Source organism: Oryzias melastigma, linkage group LG15, assembly GCF_002922805.2.
Source record: "Oryzias melastigma strain HK-1 linkage group LG15, ASM292280v2, whole genome shotgun sequence".
Lineage (NCBI taxonomy): Eukaryota > Metazoa > Chordata > Actinopteri > Beloniformes > Adrianichthyidae > Oryzias > Oryzias melastigma.
In genome coordinates, this window is record NC_050526.1 from 17,456,110 (window position 1) to 17,471,832 (window position 15,723).

The 15,723-nt window shown below is 36.1% G+C and overlaps 1 protein-coding gene across 4 annotated transcripts in view; it reads left to right on the forward strand.

The window, feature by feature from the left end:
- Positions 1-15,723, forward strand: part of gfra1a (gdnf family receptor alpha 1a) — a 237,295-nt gene that overhangs the window by 120,786 nt on the left and 100,786 nt on the right. For 3 of the 4 annotated variants that reach the window (XM_036215675.1, XM_024296700.2, XM_024296699.2), the window contains one exon: positions 11,064-11,234. The exons of the other annotated variant lie outside the window; for it this stretch is intronic. In XM_036215675.1, coding sequence (XP_036071568.1) covers positions 11,064-11,234 — 171 coding nt within the window. The remainder of the gene's footprint in view (positions 1-11,063; positions 11,235-15,723) is intronic. 4 annotated transcript variants of the gene reach the window in all.

Sequence of the window (15,723 nt, forward strand, 5' to 3'; positions counted from 1 at the left end):
AAATAAATAAATAAATAAAAAGCCTAAATTTCAGCTAGCATGTAGCTGAAAAAAAGCTAAACTTCAAACAGTCTAAAAACATAAAAAGACCTAAAGTAGCTGAAACAGCTAGCATGTGGCTGAAATAATATCTAAACTCTAAAATAACTACAAATAATTAGATAAAACAGAAAAAGCCTGAATCAGCCAAAATAGCTAGCATGTGGCTAAAAAAATAGCAAAACTTCAAACAGTCTAAAAACTGAAAACAAATGGATAAGTTAACTAAAAGAGTTAGCATGTTGCTGAAATATTAGCTTAACTCCAGAATTGCCTAAAAAATCTTTGTAAATGCCAAAATCATTCAAAATTTTAGCAGAGTGATACTTTGTAAAACTTTAAAACTATAACTTTTCAACATATTTATGAATAATAAAAAGGCAGGAATATTATTTCAGAATAAATTGTCCTAAAAATTAAATAACTTTCAATATTTTACTCTACATTAATATATACTTTATAAATATAAGTATATAATACAATAAATATGAAAGAATACAAGTTAGAAATGAGCTCAAGATAACATTTTCTAACAATAAAATAAAATGATCTGGAGGGCCGGATAGAATTACCCAGAGGGCCGGATCCGGCCCCCGGGCCTTGACTTTGACACATGTGCTTTAAGGAGACAAATTGTGTTTTAGATGAGAGGACGAATGAAAATAGTGACATGAAGTCAGTTTGGATGCTTTGGTGAAGTGTTGATCTGTACGGTATCCTAAAGGAGCAACAAAAAATGTTTTCTCCCATCGACTTATTTTAGCAGTAATTTTTACGAACATTTTCCAGAATTTTAGCTCCAATTTTTGCATCTGTCGCCTGCCTGTGATTCCTATTTTTCCTTTTATTTCACCTGGTTGGCGTACACTCTCTCCTGCACCGGCGCTCCGGGAACAACCCACTTGATGGCAGACTGAACCGAAGCTCAAAATAATATTTCTCCCATGCGTCCAAACTTCAAACGCCTCTCGCCACCCTCCCCGTCCCGCTGCAGAAGTCAACCTTGACGCGGAGTGGCAGTGACGTCTGCATGTGTTGTGGGTGCCTAAACATCTGTAGGAGTCTGGTCGGAGTCTTGTCAAATCCCTTACGCTGACGCGCGGCGCCGGGAGGCTGTCAACGCCGCTCAGCCGCCGGCTGCAGTGGAAGTGACTCCCGTTATGAAGTTGAGATGAGTGTCTGTGTGGGACTCAGTCTGGAGATGCTGAGCAGGTAGAAACATAATCCTGCATCGTTTCTGGAGAGCCTGTTCTCCTGCCTCCACTTGATTTGCTGGTTGACTGCGTCCCCGCCCCCCCGCCTGCGTCATGGTGATGCATGTGGAGATTGTCGTTTTCCAGGATGATGATTTAGCAGTTTAGTTACAGATTTGGAGCTTTTGGAGAATGGCATCAGCTTCCAGTCCAACCAATGGAGTTCAATCGATCAACTGTGTTATTGAACAGACTGAGCCAGACATGATCCAATGACCTGCAGCAGCCCCTGTTAGCCGCTCATTCAGCTAACCTACATGTGAGATGTGCTAACAGCTCAATCCCAGACGTAGAAATCACTCTTTTAGTTTTACCCATTAATCCAAACAATATTCTTCAAATTCTTTTTATTCTTCCTATCATTAGATACAGTAAATACAATAAATAAATAGATGCAGTAAATACAGTGATCCTGTTTCTCTTCTCTTATAGTTTTTGTCTGATTCAACACGTAAAACCTCAAGAACGCTTTATGCAATTTTTGCAGTCTTGGTATAAAAATGTTCAGATCGTTAAGGACATGAATGCTTGTACTTTTAGTGTTCATATATTTTACGTTTTTTTAAGATTTTACGCAATTTATATGATTTTTCTGCACATTTTAAGTCAGTGGAAAATGTTTTACATTTTTTGTTCACTTTGCAATTTATGCAATTTTGGTCTCAAAAATGTTCAGCACATTCAGGACCTTCATGCTTGTATTTTGCCATTCACGTCTTTTATGCAGTTTAAGGTTTTATGCTATTTTTTTCATAAAATTTGAAATGTTAAGCACGTTTAGGGCATCAATGCTGACAACGTTTTTAAAGCTAATTTTGAGCTTAGCTAATATTTTAGCAACATGCTAACATTTTTCATTAATTTGACATCTACTGAGGCTTTTTTGGGGTTAAGCTAACATTTTAGAAACATTCTAACATTTTGAACTAATTTGAAATTTATCGAGGGTTTTTGTTTAGGATAATTTTGAGTTTGACAAATATTTTAGGAACATTCTATCTTTTTTTGATTATTTGACTTATAATAAGGTTTTATTTATTGAAATACTTAAGTAACTTTAGCACTATGCATATAGCATTAGAATTTTTAGCAAATCCCTTCAACAATTAAAGCAAATTACTTTCGCAGCTTCTTCAAACAGCTTCAGCATCTTTACCAAAAAGCATTTACACCAGCATTATCGTAGGTAATGCGACTTTTGTGGCTTTGTGAGGAGAGTTGGATGAGCAAAGCTCAAAACCAGAGACTTATTTGGGTAATCTTGATTTTGCTTTAGGATTTCACATGTTTGCTTAGATGTAGAAACTAAAATGAGTTGATTAGATTTAAATGATAATTTTGCTGCTTCAGAATTTGAGATTCAAATCTTGTTTTGTTTTAATGGCTGCAATAAAACCCTGAATATTTGACAAAGTTTTGCAAATCTGATAAGGAGTGTTTATCACCAGGAAGTCAATGTAGAACCTGGTTTTCAAATGTATCAAGTTATTTATTTATTTTTTGCAAGTGTAGTCTTTGGATCAGGTGCAACTTCTTAGAATATTTAAATGTATTAACAGAAAAACTTAAGTATTTATTTATTTTTATTTTTTGGCCACTTGCCCTGCAGTTTTGAATCCAGTGTCTGTTGCTGGGAAATAGAGAGTTTTTTCCTGATAATTGTGTAAAGGTTTAGTAAGCAAGCAGCTAAAGATTAAAAAAAAACCTTAGGTTAGCCAAAACTGCTAGCATGTAGCTGAAAAAATAGCTAAACTTCAAAAAAATCCTAAAAACGTTTTTTTTAAAGCCTAAATTAGTCAAAACAGCCAGTGAATAAAAATAGGATAACTCCAAAATCGAAATAAAAAACTTTATTCAACCCTAAATTAGCGAAAATATTAGCTAAATTCCAAAATAGCCTAAAAAATCTTAGTAAATGCCAAAATAGTCCAAAAATCTAGCAGAATATCAATTTTTAAAACTTTAAAACCGTAACTTTTTAAAATAATTATGAATAATAAAAAGGCAGGAATTTTATTCCAGAATAAATCAACTTAAACCTTAAATAACTTTCAATATTTTACTCTCCATAAAAATACATTTTGTTAAAATTATACAAGTTAGAAATGAGTGCAAGATAACATCGGGTCATTAATAACAATAAAATAAAATGATCTGGAAAGTATTACCCGGAGGGCCGGATCCGGCCCCCGGGCCATGTCTTTGCCACATGTGGCCTAAGGCCTGAAGAACAGAGGAAGTTAGCTTTGACCATCATAGGCGAATACGTCGTCTTCTGCCCTCATGAAGCTACAGAGACTCTCACTCAAATTCTAATCGATTGAATCAACGAAAACGCGTTTAATCCATAAACGGCTGTTTTTATGGAAAGCTGCTGCAAAACAGGAAGTGAGGCCGGAATCACTGACTGTATGAGTGTAAGGCAGACTTTCATGAACCTAGCAACAAGTGAGGACTGAAATCTGATTGGCTGGAAACATTCATGTGAAAAAAGAACTGTGACAGCGGTTCAGGTGGGGCGTAGGGCTGTGGGAAAAGCTGACAGAACAGTTGGAATGACCTTAAATATATTTTAGACAAATATATATTTATAAAAAATTTAGATGCTTCTTTTCAGATAATTTCAGGCCTTCACTGAAGGCTTTGCAGGCCCTGACGGTATACTACAGTACTGTGTGTATCTCACAGGCTGATATTACCATGACAATACATTTTTAATTTATTTCATTAGCCTAATATGCATCTACATGAATATAATGTTCAATTTTGCTTCTAGAACAACAAACTTCTACGGCTCCCAATCGACCAAGTCTGTCAAGTAGATTCTACTTCATTGTTTTGAGCTTTCTGGAAGCGATCTGTGAGCCCACATCTGCAATGCAGTTCTTTGTTCATCCTTTGGATTTGGCCAGCTCAAGTTTCCCTCCTTGGTTCTCATGGTCTTCCTCCCTGATAAATACTTTGTTTTCATAGCGACTCCCACGTCCAGCGCTGCCGCTCCTGTCCCTGCGCCCTGAAGCCCGATCGATACAGCCCCATGTCGGATCGGAAACTTGAGGCGTTGCCTACAAGAATCTATTGATCGCTCCCGTCTTCTGCTGTGCCCTCTTTCTCTGCTGCTCAGCCTCATCAGTTCGGCCATGGATCAAACTTTATCCGTGAGGTCTGCACTTCCAAACTTTCGTTTTTCTCCTGGACTTTGTTTCGTATGCTAAATGTCTGAGGAGATTTCTGGTTAAACATAGATGAATTGTTGAAGCTTTGGGAAAAAAAGGCAAGATTTACGGTTAATCTTCCTTCGCTGGGGAAGAAAGATTATTTGGATTCGGTGGTAGCTTTTAGCTTCTATTGTGAAATGCAGGATTCTCTGCACCGGAATGGAACTAAATTTAAGTTAAGAGCCTCAGGCAAGGTCAAGTGAACACCCTTGTATTTAAAGTTTCTCCGACTGAAGATCTCTCCAAGCAGACCCTTTAATTTCTCCTTCCCATGAAGCCGTCTGCCATTTAATTCCCCGCACAGTTTCAAAAATAAGACTTCCAGCTGCGTGCAAATGGCAGAGTCATTCCGACTGGAGCCGCGGCACCGGTCCAACGGCGGCAGCACGGGCCGAGCAAATCACGCCGTCAAAGGTGACCAGATTTGAGTCCCTCTGGGGCCTTTGATTGGATGTGAAGTGGAGGGGTGATCCATCATGGTTAATAAACGCTGCTGACAGCTCGAATCAGCAGGATGGAGAGAGCGCCAGGTCGGCCTCCTGCTGCTGCTTTATACCGCATGCAAATACGGACAATTAACTGCTCAAATCCAGCTGCAGGTATTTTTACTCACATTTATGTGCTCGCGCGAGTAAGCCACACAGTTTCCTTTTAATCTCATTTTTTTTTTTTTTTTTAGTCATGTAAAACTAGAAAAGGAGTGATAGGGACAAACAAAAGCACAACTTTAAAAATGTGTTTAATAGAGTAAATCAAACAAAGAGATGTAGGTCAGTGGAACACAACCTTATTTAAACTGGACAATATTTTTACACACCGGTCTGAAGTTGGTATTTTTAAGATTCCAGTTTTGGAAAAATCTGTTTAAAAACTGTTGTTTTCTAAGACAGAGTTTCTGCAGAGCGGCAGGACATCATTAGGAATTCATATTTGAATTGTGAGCGGGACAATTGACTTGGAGAAGCCCCGCCCTCTCCCTCTTGTTCCTGAGAGTAGGTGTCCCGCCCAGCATATTTTATGTCACAAATGTGCTTTTTTTTCTAGTTGAATGTTTTTTCTCTTTCTGATCCACAGTAATTTGAATGAAGAAATACTCAGAAACACAATTTTAAACGTAATTTTCTTGACAAATGTCCTCCGTTATGGGAGAAAGGTCACAAAAACACATTTGTATCAGGTCTTTAATGCTTTCAGTAACGTTTGAGTCTTTTGAGAACTCAAAAAAGGATTTAAAATGAACTCTACACTTGACTGGTAATTGTAAAACTTGTTTTTTATAATAAATAAAAAAGATTTCTGATGATTTTCTGTGAGCCTATAGTCCCTGTTGTGTATGAGCCAGCTTCAACATCATGACTCTACCACCACTGTGCTTAAGAGTGGCTGTAATACATTCCTGCAAGAAACATCATTTTGTTTCTTAGAAACATTCACCAAATGTAAAAAAATCATATCAGTTTTGTCATTTTTTAAAACAAACCGTATTTCATATCAGTTTTGTCATTTTATCTGTCTGTGACTCTGCCACGATTAGTCGACTAATCGACTATTAAAATAGTCGATGACTAATTTAGTAGTGGATTTATTGTTAATTTATATTATGTGGAGTCGGGGTTGAAAGTTATAATGGCATTCTGTTAGCTTTTTGGACTATTTTGGCATTTATTAAAGTTTTTTAGGCTATATTGGAGTTTAGCTAATCTTTCAGCAGGATTCTAGCTGTTTTGGCTAACTTGGGCTTTTTTAATTTTTTAGGCTAATTTGGCATTTAACTATTATTTTAACTGACTATCAGCACTAGCATTTTCAGCAGCCAAATTCAGCTTACAGCATTCACACTAGCATTATCACAGGTAATGAATGCTATATATCTATATTTTTATTTATCTCTATTTATATATTTTAGTTAGTTTAGATGTATGGGAAAGATGTGTGTTTTACAACCAGTTTGCCAATGACCCGATCAGTCGACTAATCGTATAAATGGTGAATGGTCGACTCTTAAAATAATTATTTGTGGCAGCACAACTCTTTTTGTGCTCATTTTTGCTCTGGGAATCTGTGGAATAGATTTTATTTTGTAACTTTTCCTAAAAATGCCACTTTTAGACCTTTAGGTGCATTTTTTTGTGATGCTATCCACTGAATAATCAATCCGGTAAACTGTATAATTTTATGTATTTTTGTTATTTTCTCTTTATGTTAATCTAAAGTTATAAAATCATCTTTGATTTTCTGAAGCTAACTAACAGTAAAAGTAAAGAAAAAACAAATTCACAGTTTTAGCTCACAGTATTAACAGGCTTTTCTCCTGGACTCAGCTCATTGTTTTGTGCGTAATAGGAAGACATTATGAAGACATTGTGTTGGGCTCAGCTGGCAGAGGCATGAATGACCACAGGCAGGTGCAGCAAAGCTCCTGCCTCGTGTTAAGCTGCTGCTTTAAGCCTTCAGCTGCACACAGTTAACTTGCAGGATTAACTTACTCCGCTTTAGCCATCAGGGCCGTTCTTTCTCGCTCCTTTTTCTTATAATTTGTTACTTTCCCAAAGAGACTGAACTAAATTGTTGTATTTCATCTTTGGAATAAAACTGTTGAAATTCACGTTTTAAGGCAAAAACATTCAAATTTTAGTCAATAGTTTTTATTTTAAATGCATTTCGATCCTCTTTTATATGCAGCATCATGACAATTGAACATAAATAAAAGTCCCAAAAAAGTGCAGACTGAAACGAGTTAAATTATGGCTAAAATTTAAAAACAAAACAAAAAGGGATTCATTTGAAGACATTTTTTTATTCAGTATTCATCGGCTCACAAATGCATGTCAATATACAGTTAAGGAATGGTCATTTCCTCGTACAGCTACAGTTTCCAGCTTCCATAAAGAGCTCCGTAAAAGCTTTGCAGTGTCGCTCTTTGCATTCTGAGGACTGAAGGTTTTGTATTACAGCTCTGTAACGTGACTAGAGTCTTCACAGAGCAGCTGCTCGGACTTTTATTCAAGTGTAAACTGCTGAAGCGACGGACTTTCCCATAAAACATCAGCGCAAAAGAATTTGAAACGTTGGAGAGTTTTGTCAGGAAAGCTAAAAAAAATGTATTTTGTTGGTGCTTCTGTTAGTTTTTTAAATCCTATTATTCATTCTCAAAGGTCACATCAATTATGTTGGCTGTTTTTGGCATTTTTAGCGTGTTCTTGTAGCATTTTCATAAATGACGAAAATGTTGCTCAAAGTTGCATTTCTGAGTATTTCTTTATTCAAATTAATCTGAATCAGACTAAAAAACTGCTGTTTGAAAAACTTCTTATTTTTGACTTTCTATTCTATTCTGATGCATCCACTTGCAGAAAAATAGATCCATGAGCGTCTTTGTTTTCCTGGTTCCAAACGCCACAGCTGGAGCGCTCTATTGAGGGGCGGAGCTACAACATTTTGTATGTGTGGGGGGCAGAAGACATTTTAAGAGAACTGTAAAGAATAACATATCTGTTTCATTATTAATGAGGTATTATTAATTAGTTTCCCAAAAATAAGAATTTCCTCTTTCTGTGGCACTAGTGCAGAATTATCTAAAGTCAGAGTGCTGACCCCCCAGAATTGTTGGCATTTACTCTACAGGGGCGTAGCAATCAATTTGAGGGGCTCAAGATTTCATTTAAAATGATATATTTTGTTATTTTTGCAATCCTCAAAGAAGCGTGCTGAGATTATTCCTTAATTGGTGTAATTAGAAGAAATCACACCAATTATTTGTAATGAATTGGTGTGATTTTCTTAATTGGTTCCTAACCATTAGTGTATTTTTTTATTGTAAACATGTTTATTTTTTTTTGCTTTTTGCTTTTGTAAATTGGTAAATCTGTTCTATATTTGACTATTTTTATAATGTATTTTATGTCTTTTATATTGCAACGTTTTAAATTACATTGAAAATTATGTTTAGAATGTTTAGACATAATTTACTATTTTACTGCAAACCTGGGAAAAATTAATCGCGATTAATCGCAATTAACTTTTGATTTTGTTACAGTATTTGCCGACCACTGATTATCTTCAAATAAACCCAATATAAAAATCACACACAAAACTACATTTAGAGCATTTCTCTTTAGTTAAGGTTGTCAATCACTTTGATTAATCTTTTGCATTAACGCGCCGATGTTCACAGCCCTGGTTGTTTTGTAAAGGACTACAGATGGAAATTAGCTGTTAAGCTACAATCTGGTGCTAGGATCTTTGCTTTTTAAGCCTCGTGTATTTGTACACTGTCCTGATAAACTAAACTAATAATGATATTAATCTTGACTCAGAAATTGGGGGTCAAGTGGAGGAGCAAATCTTTTCCCTGGGAGAGCAGCTACCCTGTCTTGCCCCACCCATACCTATATGACTATAAATGTCTCACAAATCTTTAAGCTACCTTACAGAAGCTTTAACTAACTAAACACACAAACCTTTAAAACGTTTTCACCATTCACCTGATTCACAAAAAAAATCTGCATTTACGCACAAGTCAGATGTAAGATTTTTACCTTGGGCTGTAGGAAAATAAAATGATTTGGCGAAATATCACGATACTTCACTTGGCGATATATTGCGATACTTCATTTGGCGATATATTGCAATACTTTATTTGGCGATATATCACGATTCTTTATTTTGCAATTTATCACGATACTTCATTTGGTGATTTAATGTGATACTTTATTTGGCGATATATTGCAATACTTTATTTGGTGATATATTAAGATATTTTATTTGGTGATATATTGAGATATTTTTTTTGGTGATATATTGTGATACTTAATTTGTCGATATATTGCGATACTTTATTTGGCGGTATATCACGATTCTTTATTTTGCAATTTATCACGATACTTCATTTGGTGATTTATTGTGATACTTCATTAGGCGATCGATTTAAAATGCTGACATGGTAATATTTAGTTTATTATTAATGGGCGTTCTTCAGTGATTTACTTTTGTTTTCTACCTTTTTTTCTTTACGCTGAAGAAATATTTTATTTATGAAATCAGACAATGTTGATTTTTCCCTTTAGGAACAAACATATCTTAATTTACCAAAAGAAAAGCACCATGAATTTGAGGGTAAAAGCAACTTGTATATGAAATACAGTTGCAACGCTTAATGTTGTGATCATTAAATGAAATGAATTTTATTATTTTATTACAATGGATTCATTTTCAGGAAGAGTTTTTTTTTCTAAGTCATACTCCTTTAAAAAGAAAAAAAAGAATTAAAATTTGTTCAGGTACAGATATGTTGTGATACATATTGCATCGTTAAGCGGGTATCGCACTATGTATTGTATCGCCAGACTCTTACAAATACACACCCCTATAGTTAAGTAATGGTTTTTTATTTCTTCTTTTAAAAAAATAGTGAAAAATAAAAAAAGGACCCGGATTATTTGTTTTCATACGTCAATGTCAGACAAATGCAAACAAAAAAATAGCAGAAAAACAGAACTTAAGAGTTGGTCTTTAAGTTTTTGCTGATGGCAAAAACATGACAGTGCATGCTCATACAAAATGAATCTGTGTCACTGTTTTATTCTCTTGCAGTATTAAAATGTCTCGACAGCATCTTCTCCGAGGCTTAATCTGACCTAAAAAACGTGGGATTTCTTGATTCTAGGGAATCTGAGCGTCCCTGTTGTGATTTGGACTAAACTTTTCATTCTTCTCCGTCTATGCTCGGCTGCCTGATTGGAGCTGGAATCCACACGGCGTCCCCTGTGATCATGTTTGTCAACAGCCACAGTGCCTTTGATTAAAGCCATGTTTCTAACTAACAAACGACTTTCTTTGGAGAATTATAGCTTTGGCCCCTTTTCTCTTCTTTTGATCAAAGCGCATCCCTGAAAGGCAAACAGGGCCCTAAACAGAGCGGGAAAGCTCCGTCCCCGTCTGTCCTCTCAGAGATGTTAAACGAGGGCATTGATACCCATTTGCATTCGTTTCATCCCGTGACCGCTCTACCAGCTAACAATCTGGAACTGTGTGGCCCCGATTCCCCAGCCGGCGTGGTGTTGGCTCGCGTGACTGTTTGATCAATCCGCTTGTTTGTGAACTCTCTTCACGCCTAAGTGGACTAACCTGTGATCTATCCCCGCACTGTTTGTGCCGTTTGTCTATTGACAATGTAGGTAAACAGCAGTCTTTGTGTGCAAACATGTTAGATTTGGACTGACTCTTCTCCAACTCCTGGGATTTTCTGAGTTCAGTTTTCTGCACATTTCGTCCAGCTATGCTAGAACTATACTCCCTGCAGTTTCTCTTGTAGACTTTTCTCTGCACATTTCTGAACTTTGGTGGATTTTCCCCTCTGTGAATCCCTGGATCGTGACACCTTGTGATCCTTCTGTTTTTGCACCTCTGCCTACCCACAAACCACTCTGGCCTCCAGTGCAGTGACCTGAATGCTCTCTTCTCACTGCTTGCAAGCCTGTACCCTCTCTGTGAGCCTCGGTAAGCCCTGACAAATGCCTGTTTGGTGGTCCTGAGTGCCACACATCTCTTCCAGAAGGTGAGGAACCGTGGAGCAGCTCTCCCACTTCAGCTCCGGGCAGCGGGGCCGCTGGGGGCCGGCTGTCCCAGGCCAGAGAGCCCGTTCTGGGCCGAAGGAGCTCCTCTACCACGGAGCTTCAGGATCCTAGTAGAAACAGGAGAGCTCATCCCAACTGGGCCATATTAGGTAAAAAAAAAGGAAATCTGGTTTGATGATCGTACATTGTCTCTGCAGATGAATGGGTCAGAAAAGCCTTTATGCTGTTTACTCCACGCTTGAAAAGGCGGGTTCAAGAGACCACTCCCTATGAAACATCTATAAAAATTTGCATAAATGCACATTTCAGGTTTCAAAGCATTTAAGTGTAGCTACACACGTTTTTAATTGGAGGTGAGAGAAGTAAGAACATGTAGGTTTTGGTATTCCCACTGTGTCATTTTGGCTTATGAACTGTCATTTTAGAGAGCGCTCAGTGTCTGTGACCGCTGCATTAGTTTCATGACTAAAAGAGCTTATTGCCTGCTGTGATGACGGAAGAGAAATATTTCGGTTTACATGAAAAGTTGACCCGTGAGCTCTTCACCAGCAAATGTGATCAATATTCTGAGATTTAGTACATTTGAAGTTCACAGATTGGACATGGTCGGACAGATTGTCAAGATGGACTACGTCTGTTGCAAGACTTTTCTGAAGGAAATGAATGTTGTGTCAAAGAACGTTTTTCTCTTACATCTTCTTGCTTAGAGTTACATTTTCAGTCCACTTCTACCTTTAACTTTTTTAAAGGAAAGAAACGAGAAGATGTTTTTACTTTTTAAATAGAGATTATCTAACCTGTTTGCTTTTTTTATCCCTGCTTTTCTAAAGAAACCACATAATCACAGTCATTAAAGGCAGGTGTGTCTAAGCAGGTAAAGTGAAAACACGCAGAGTGGTGGGTTTAAACCTGTTTGGAGGCGTCTCCTGGAACTTCAGAAACATACATTCATTTTCTTGTGAATAAAAAAGAACACAAATTGTGCTTTAAGGTCATAGAAAATAGTTATTTTTAGAATTTTAATTAACTTTTTTCCCCTGTAGATTGTGTGTTTTCACTATAGCTGGGAATCAATTAAAACAATTAACTAATTAATCGCCAACCTGGGTAAGAATAAATCACGATTTTTTTTAAGGTTACAGTACTTGGTGACCTCTTATTACCTGCGAATAATCACCAATTGAAATCACACACAAAAGTGTACATTTAAAATGTTTTTTTAATCAGTTGTGTCAGTCGATTAAAAAAATTAATTAATTAATCGCAAACCTGGGGAAGTTTTAATTATGATTAATCACAATTTTTTCGTTGCAGTATTTGGTGCCAACTAATTATCTGCGAATAATCACCAAATGAAATCACACACAAAATTTTACATTTAGAACGTTTATTTTAACTAGTGCTGTCAATCTTTAAAAAAAAAAAAAACTAACTAATTAATCGCAAACTGATGAAGAATTAATCGCGATTAATCTTTTTTTTTTTTTTAGGATACAGTATTTGCCGACCACTTCTTTACCAAATGAAATCACACACAAAAGGGTAAATTTAAGACGTTTATTTTAATTAGTGCTTTCAATCGATTCAAAAAAATTAATGAATGGAAAGAATGGGAAAGAATGAATTGTTATTAATCGTGATTAGACGCTTTGTCGTGTTACCGTGACAACACACAGGACTACGGATCAAATGGTTTGTTTTTTTTTGTGAAAAAGCGATCTAAACTGAGAAAAATAGCAAGAATAAAGTTCTGAAAACCAATCAAAAATGTATTTCTTTAGTAAGTGACTATGGTACAGGGTAATATCTGACAGTGTTTTAAGGCACGATGTGGAAGCCTGAAGCGCCGAGGGAAAGGGAATCACTGTTTCTCTGTGAGGTGTAATTAAATTTCAATAATAAAAATTAGTATGATAATTCTTATTATTAATCACGTGGGTTAACGCGTTTACGTTCACACTAGTTTTTACATTTTAATTTGTTTGGTTTTTTTGTTCCGTTCTCAGTTTCACCTTTTTTTAATCTTGTTTTGATTACTTTTATTTTGAAAAAATGACCTTCGTTTGTTGAGTTTTTGCTATATTTTGTTACCTTTTCAGGTTCATATCAATTCATCGGTTTCTGTCACTTATTTGTGTTTTTACTAGCTGAGTCTTTTAATTGCTTTTAAATTTTTACTTTCTTTTTTACCTAATTTAATGCAGACGGCGTTCTGTCCTCCTTTTTACTCTGTTCCAATCCTGTAAAAATGAAACTTATTGTCAGAAAAGCTCAGCATATTTATAACCTTGTGGTAATGGATTTTTTCATTTTGCTTATTTTATTTGGGAACCCGAAAGCTCCTCCTTATAGTTGGGCCGTTTTTATGAAGACAAAGTGTGGCAACGACTTAGTTGGGAAGCTCTACTTCTACTCCAGTCCCTCCTGCTGTGTTGTCTCTGGGTGGAGAGATATTTTTGTTGGAAAACAAAAGGACAGAAAATAACTTTTTTCCTGCGTGCGTTTCCTAAGGGGTGCATCTGTTGCGATTAATTAAAAACTGAAATCCCTCTGCTCGGTGACAGGAATACGGGCGCCTCTGAGGCCCTGCATTAAATACCGTTTCATTAATTTGTCTCTCAAAAAGATGAATTGTCTTAGGATAAAAAAGGGTCTGTTTCTTTTTATTGCACAGACGAGGGCATCTGAATCAGATTTTGCTTGAAGTTTGATGAGGAAAGACAAAGCTGCCCATGAGGCTCAGCCAGCTAACCGATAAAACGAATGTGCTTTCATCACTCGACTCAGTCAAAGGAGAGTGATGTATGAAAACCACTAGAATAAAAGACAACCATTACACAAACATCACAACTAACAGATTTTGCCCTTTGGAAGCGTACATGGGGGTAAAACAGAGCAAGAGTCTGCTGTCAAACATCAAGGATCGATCAGGATGTCACATCGGCTAATTTAGTGTTTATTTTAGAGCAAAAACATTTCAGTGTAGGCGGTCCAACAGGCCAGATGGAGGTTTTTAACAAAAAAAAAAAACATAACTTTTAAAACATTTCTAATTTTTTTCCCAAAACATGACTTATGGACAATAACTTCCTGTATGTTTTCCAACATACCTGCTCTGGCATCTCCTAATTGGCTGGACACACCTGAAGCAGGTAGTCAGTCATGACTTGGATATCTGGAAATCATGCTCGATGTTTGTTTTTTGACTCCACTGTGTTCTGATGTTGAATATGTGGTTCGTTTGTTAAAAAATGAACTTTACACACATTCTTTTTCAAACACAATACACTGTGGTCTATATTCGCTAATATACTTAGCATTGATGCACACTGGGTTTTCACAAAGACTTCTGGGAAATTACTAGGGCATTTGATTTTTGAATTGTAGATTTAGACAATCTACAATTGTAGACAAAATTGTGAATGCACTATGTAGTTCATATACAGTACAAGTGTCGCTTCTAACGTGGCTTACGTGTAGAAGCAATACACAGCCAAAAATAAAAGAGATGAATCGTATTCTCTAGTCTGTGGGAAAATATGAGATGTAAAATGTTTCCAGTCTTGGATTATTTTTGTCTCGTCTGCTCTGTCTCTCTGGGGATGAATTTTATAATTTCCAAAAATGTCTTCAGTTAAGTTTTCATCATCTTCAGTGTTAAAAAGACATTTTTTTTGACATTTTTTCCTAATCACGCGCCCTAAGTCTAAGGTTAATTCACATGAATTGTACGTGATTCCTCTACTGGCACAAAATTCCAATCTGTCGGGAAAAAAATCGATTTGGCGATATATCGCGATACTTCATTTGACGATTTCAAATGTTGACCATTATTTTTGAGCGTCCTTCAGCGTCTTACTTTTGTTTTCCTACCCACATCTTTAAATTACGGCAGCTTAACGCTAACTACATACTCAAATATTTAAAAAGTAGGCACCAATCGCCTGATGCACACACAAAAAACCCATCTACGCACATATCAGATGTAAGACGTTTAACTGTGGGTCTAGGAAAAAATCAGTTTGGTGATATATCGCGATACTTCATTTGGCGATACTTGTATTAATTTATAATGCAGACATGGCGATATTTATTTCAATATTGTTCCACTTTTTTTTTCTTATACTGAAAAAAACGATTCATTTTGGAAATCCGATGATGTTTGATGTTCCCTTTAAGAGCAAATATTTCTTAATTTACTTTCTTAATTTTTTTAAGGAAAATTTTTAAATGTAAATTCCGTAAATTTCCAGAAAGTGTCAGCAGCAGGTGTCACATTCTGCAGTGACTGTAGCGATTGTACTCCGATGTCCGTGCGACCACTGCGACACGAGCGATTGCAAATTGGTTTAAAGTATAAACTGACCATAATATGTAAAAAATAATTAAAAAAACTGATACCGCTAAAGCAAAACTCTGGTTTTACCATTTTAAAATATATTGAGTATTCTGTTTTTCTGCATTTTATTTAGCAACAAATTGATTTAATTTTTTTGTTTTTAAATACCAGATAAGTAGTTTTTATGTATTTTGATGTGCTATTTCTTATTTTTAGTAGTACGTTTTCACTATGTTTTAAGGTATGAGTAATGTAAAGATCAGGAATCACTTTTAATTTCATCGTACATGTGACAATGA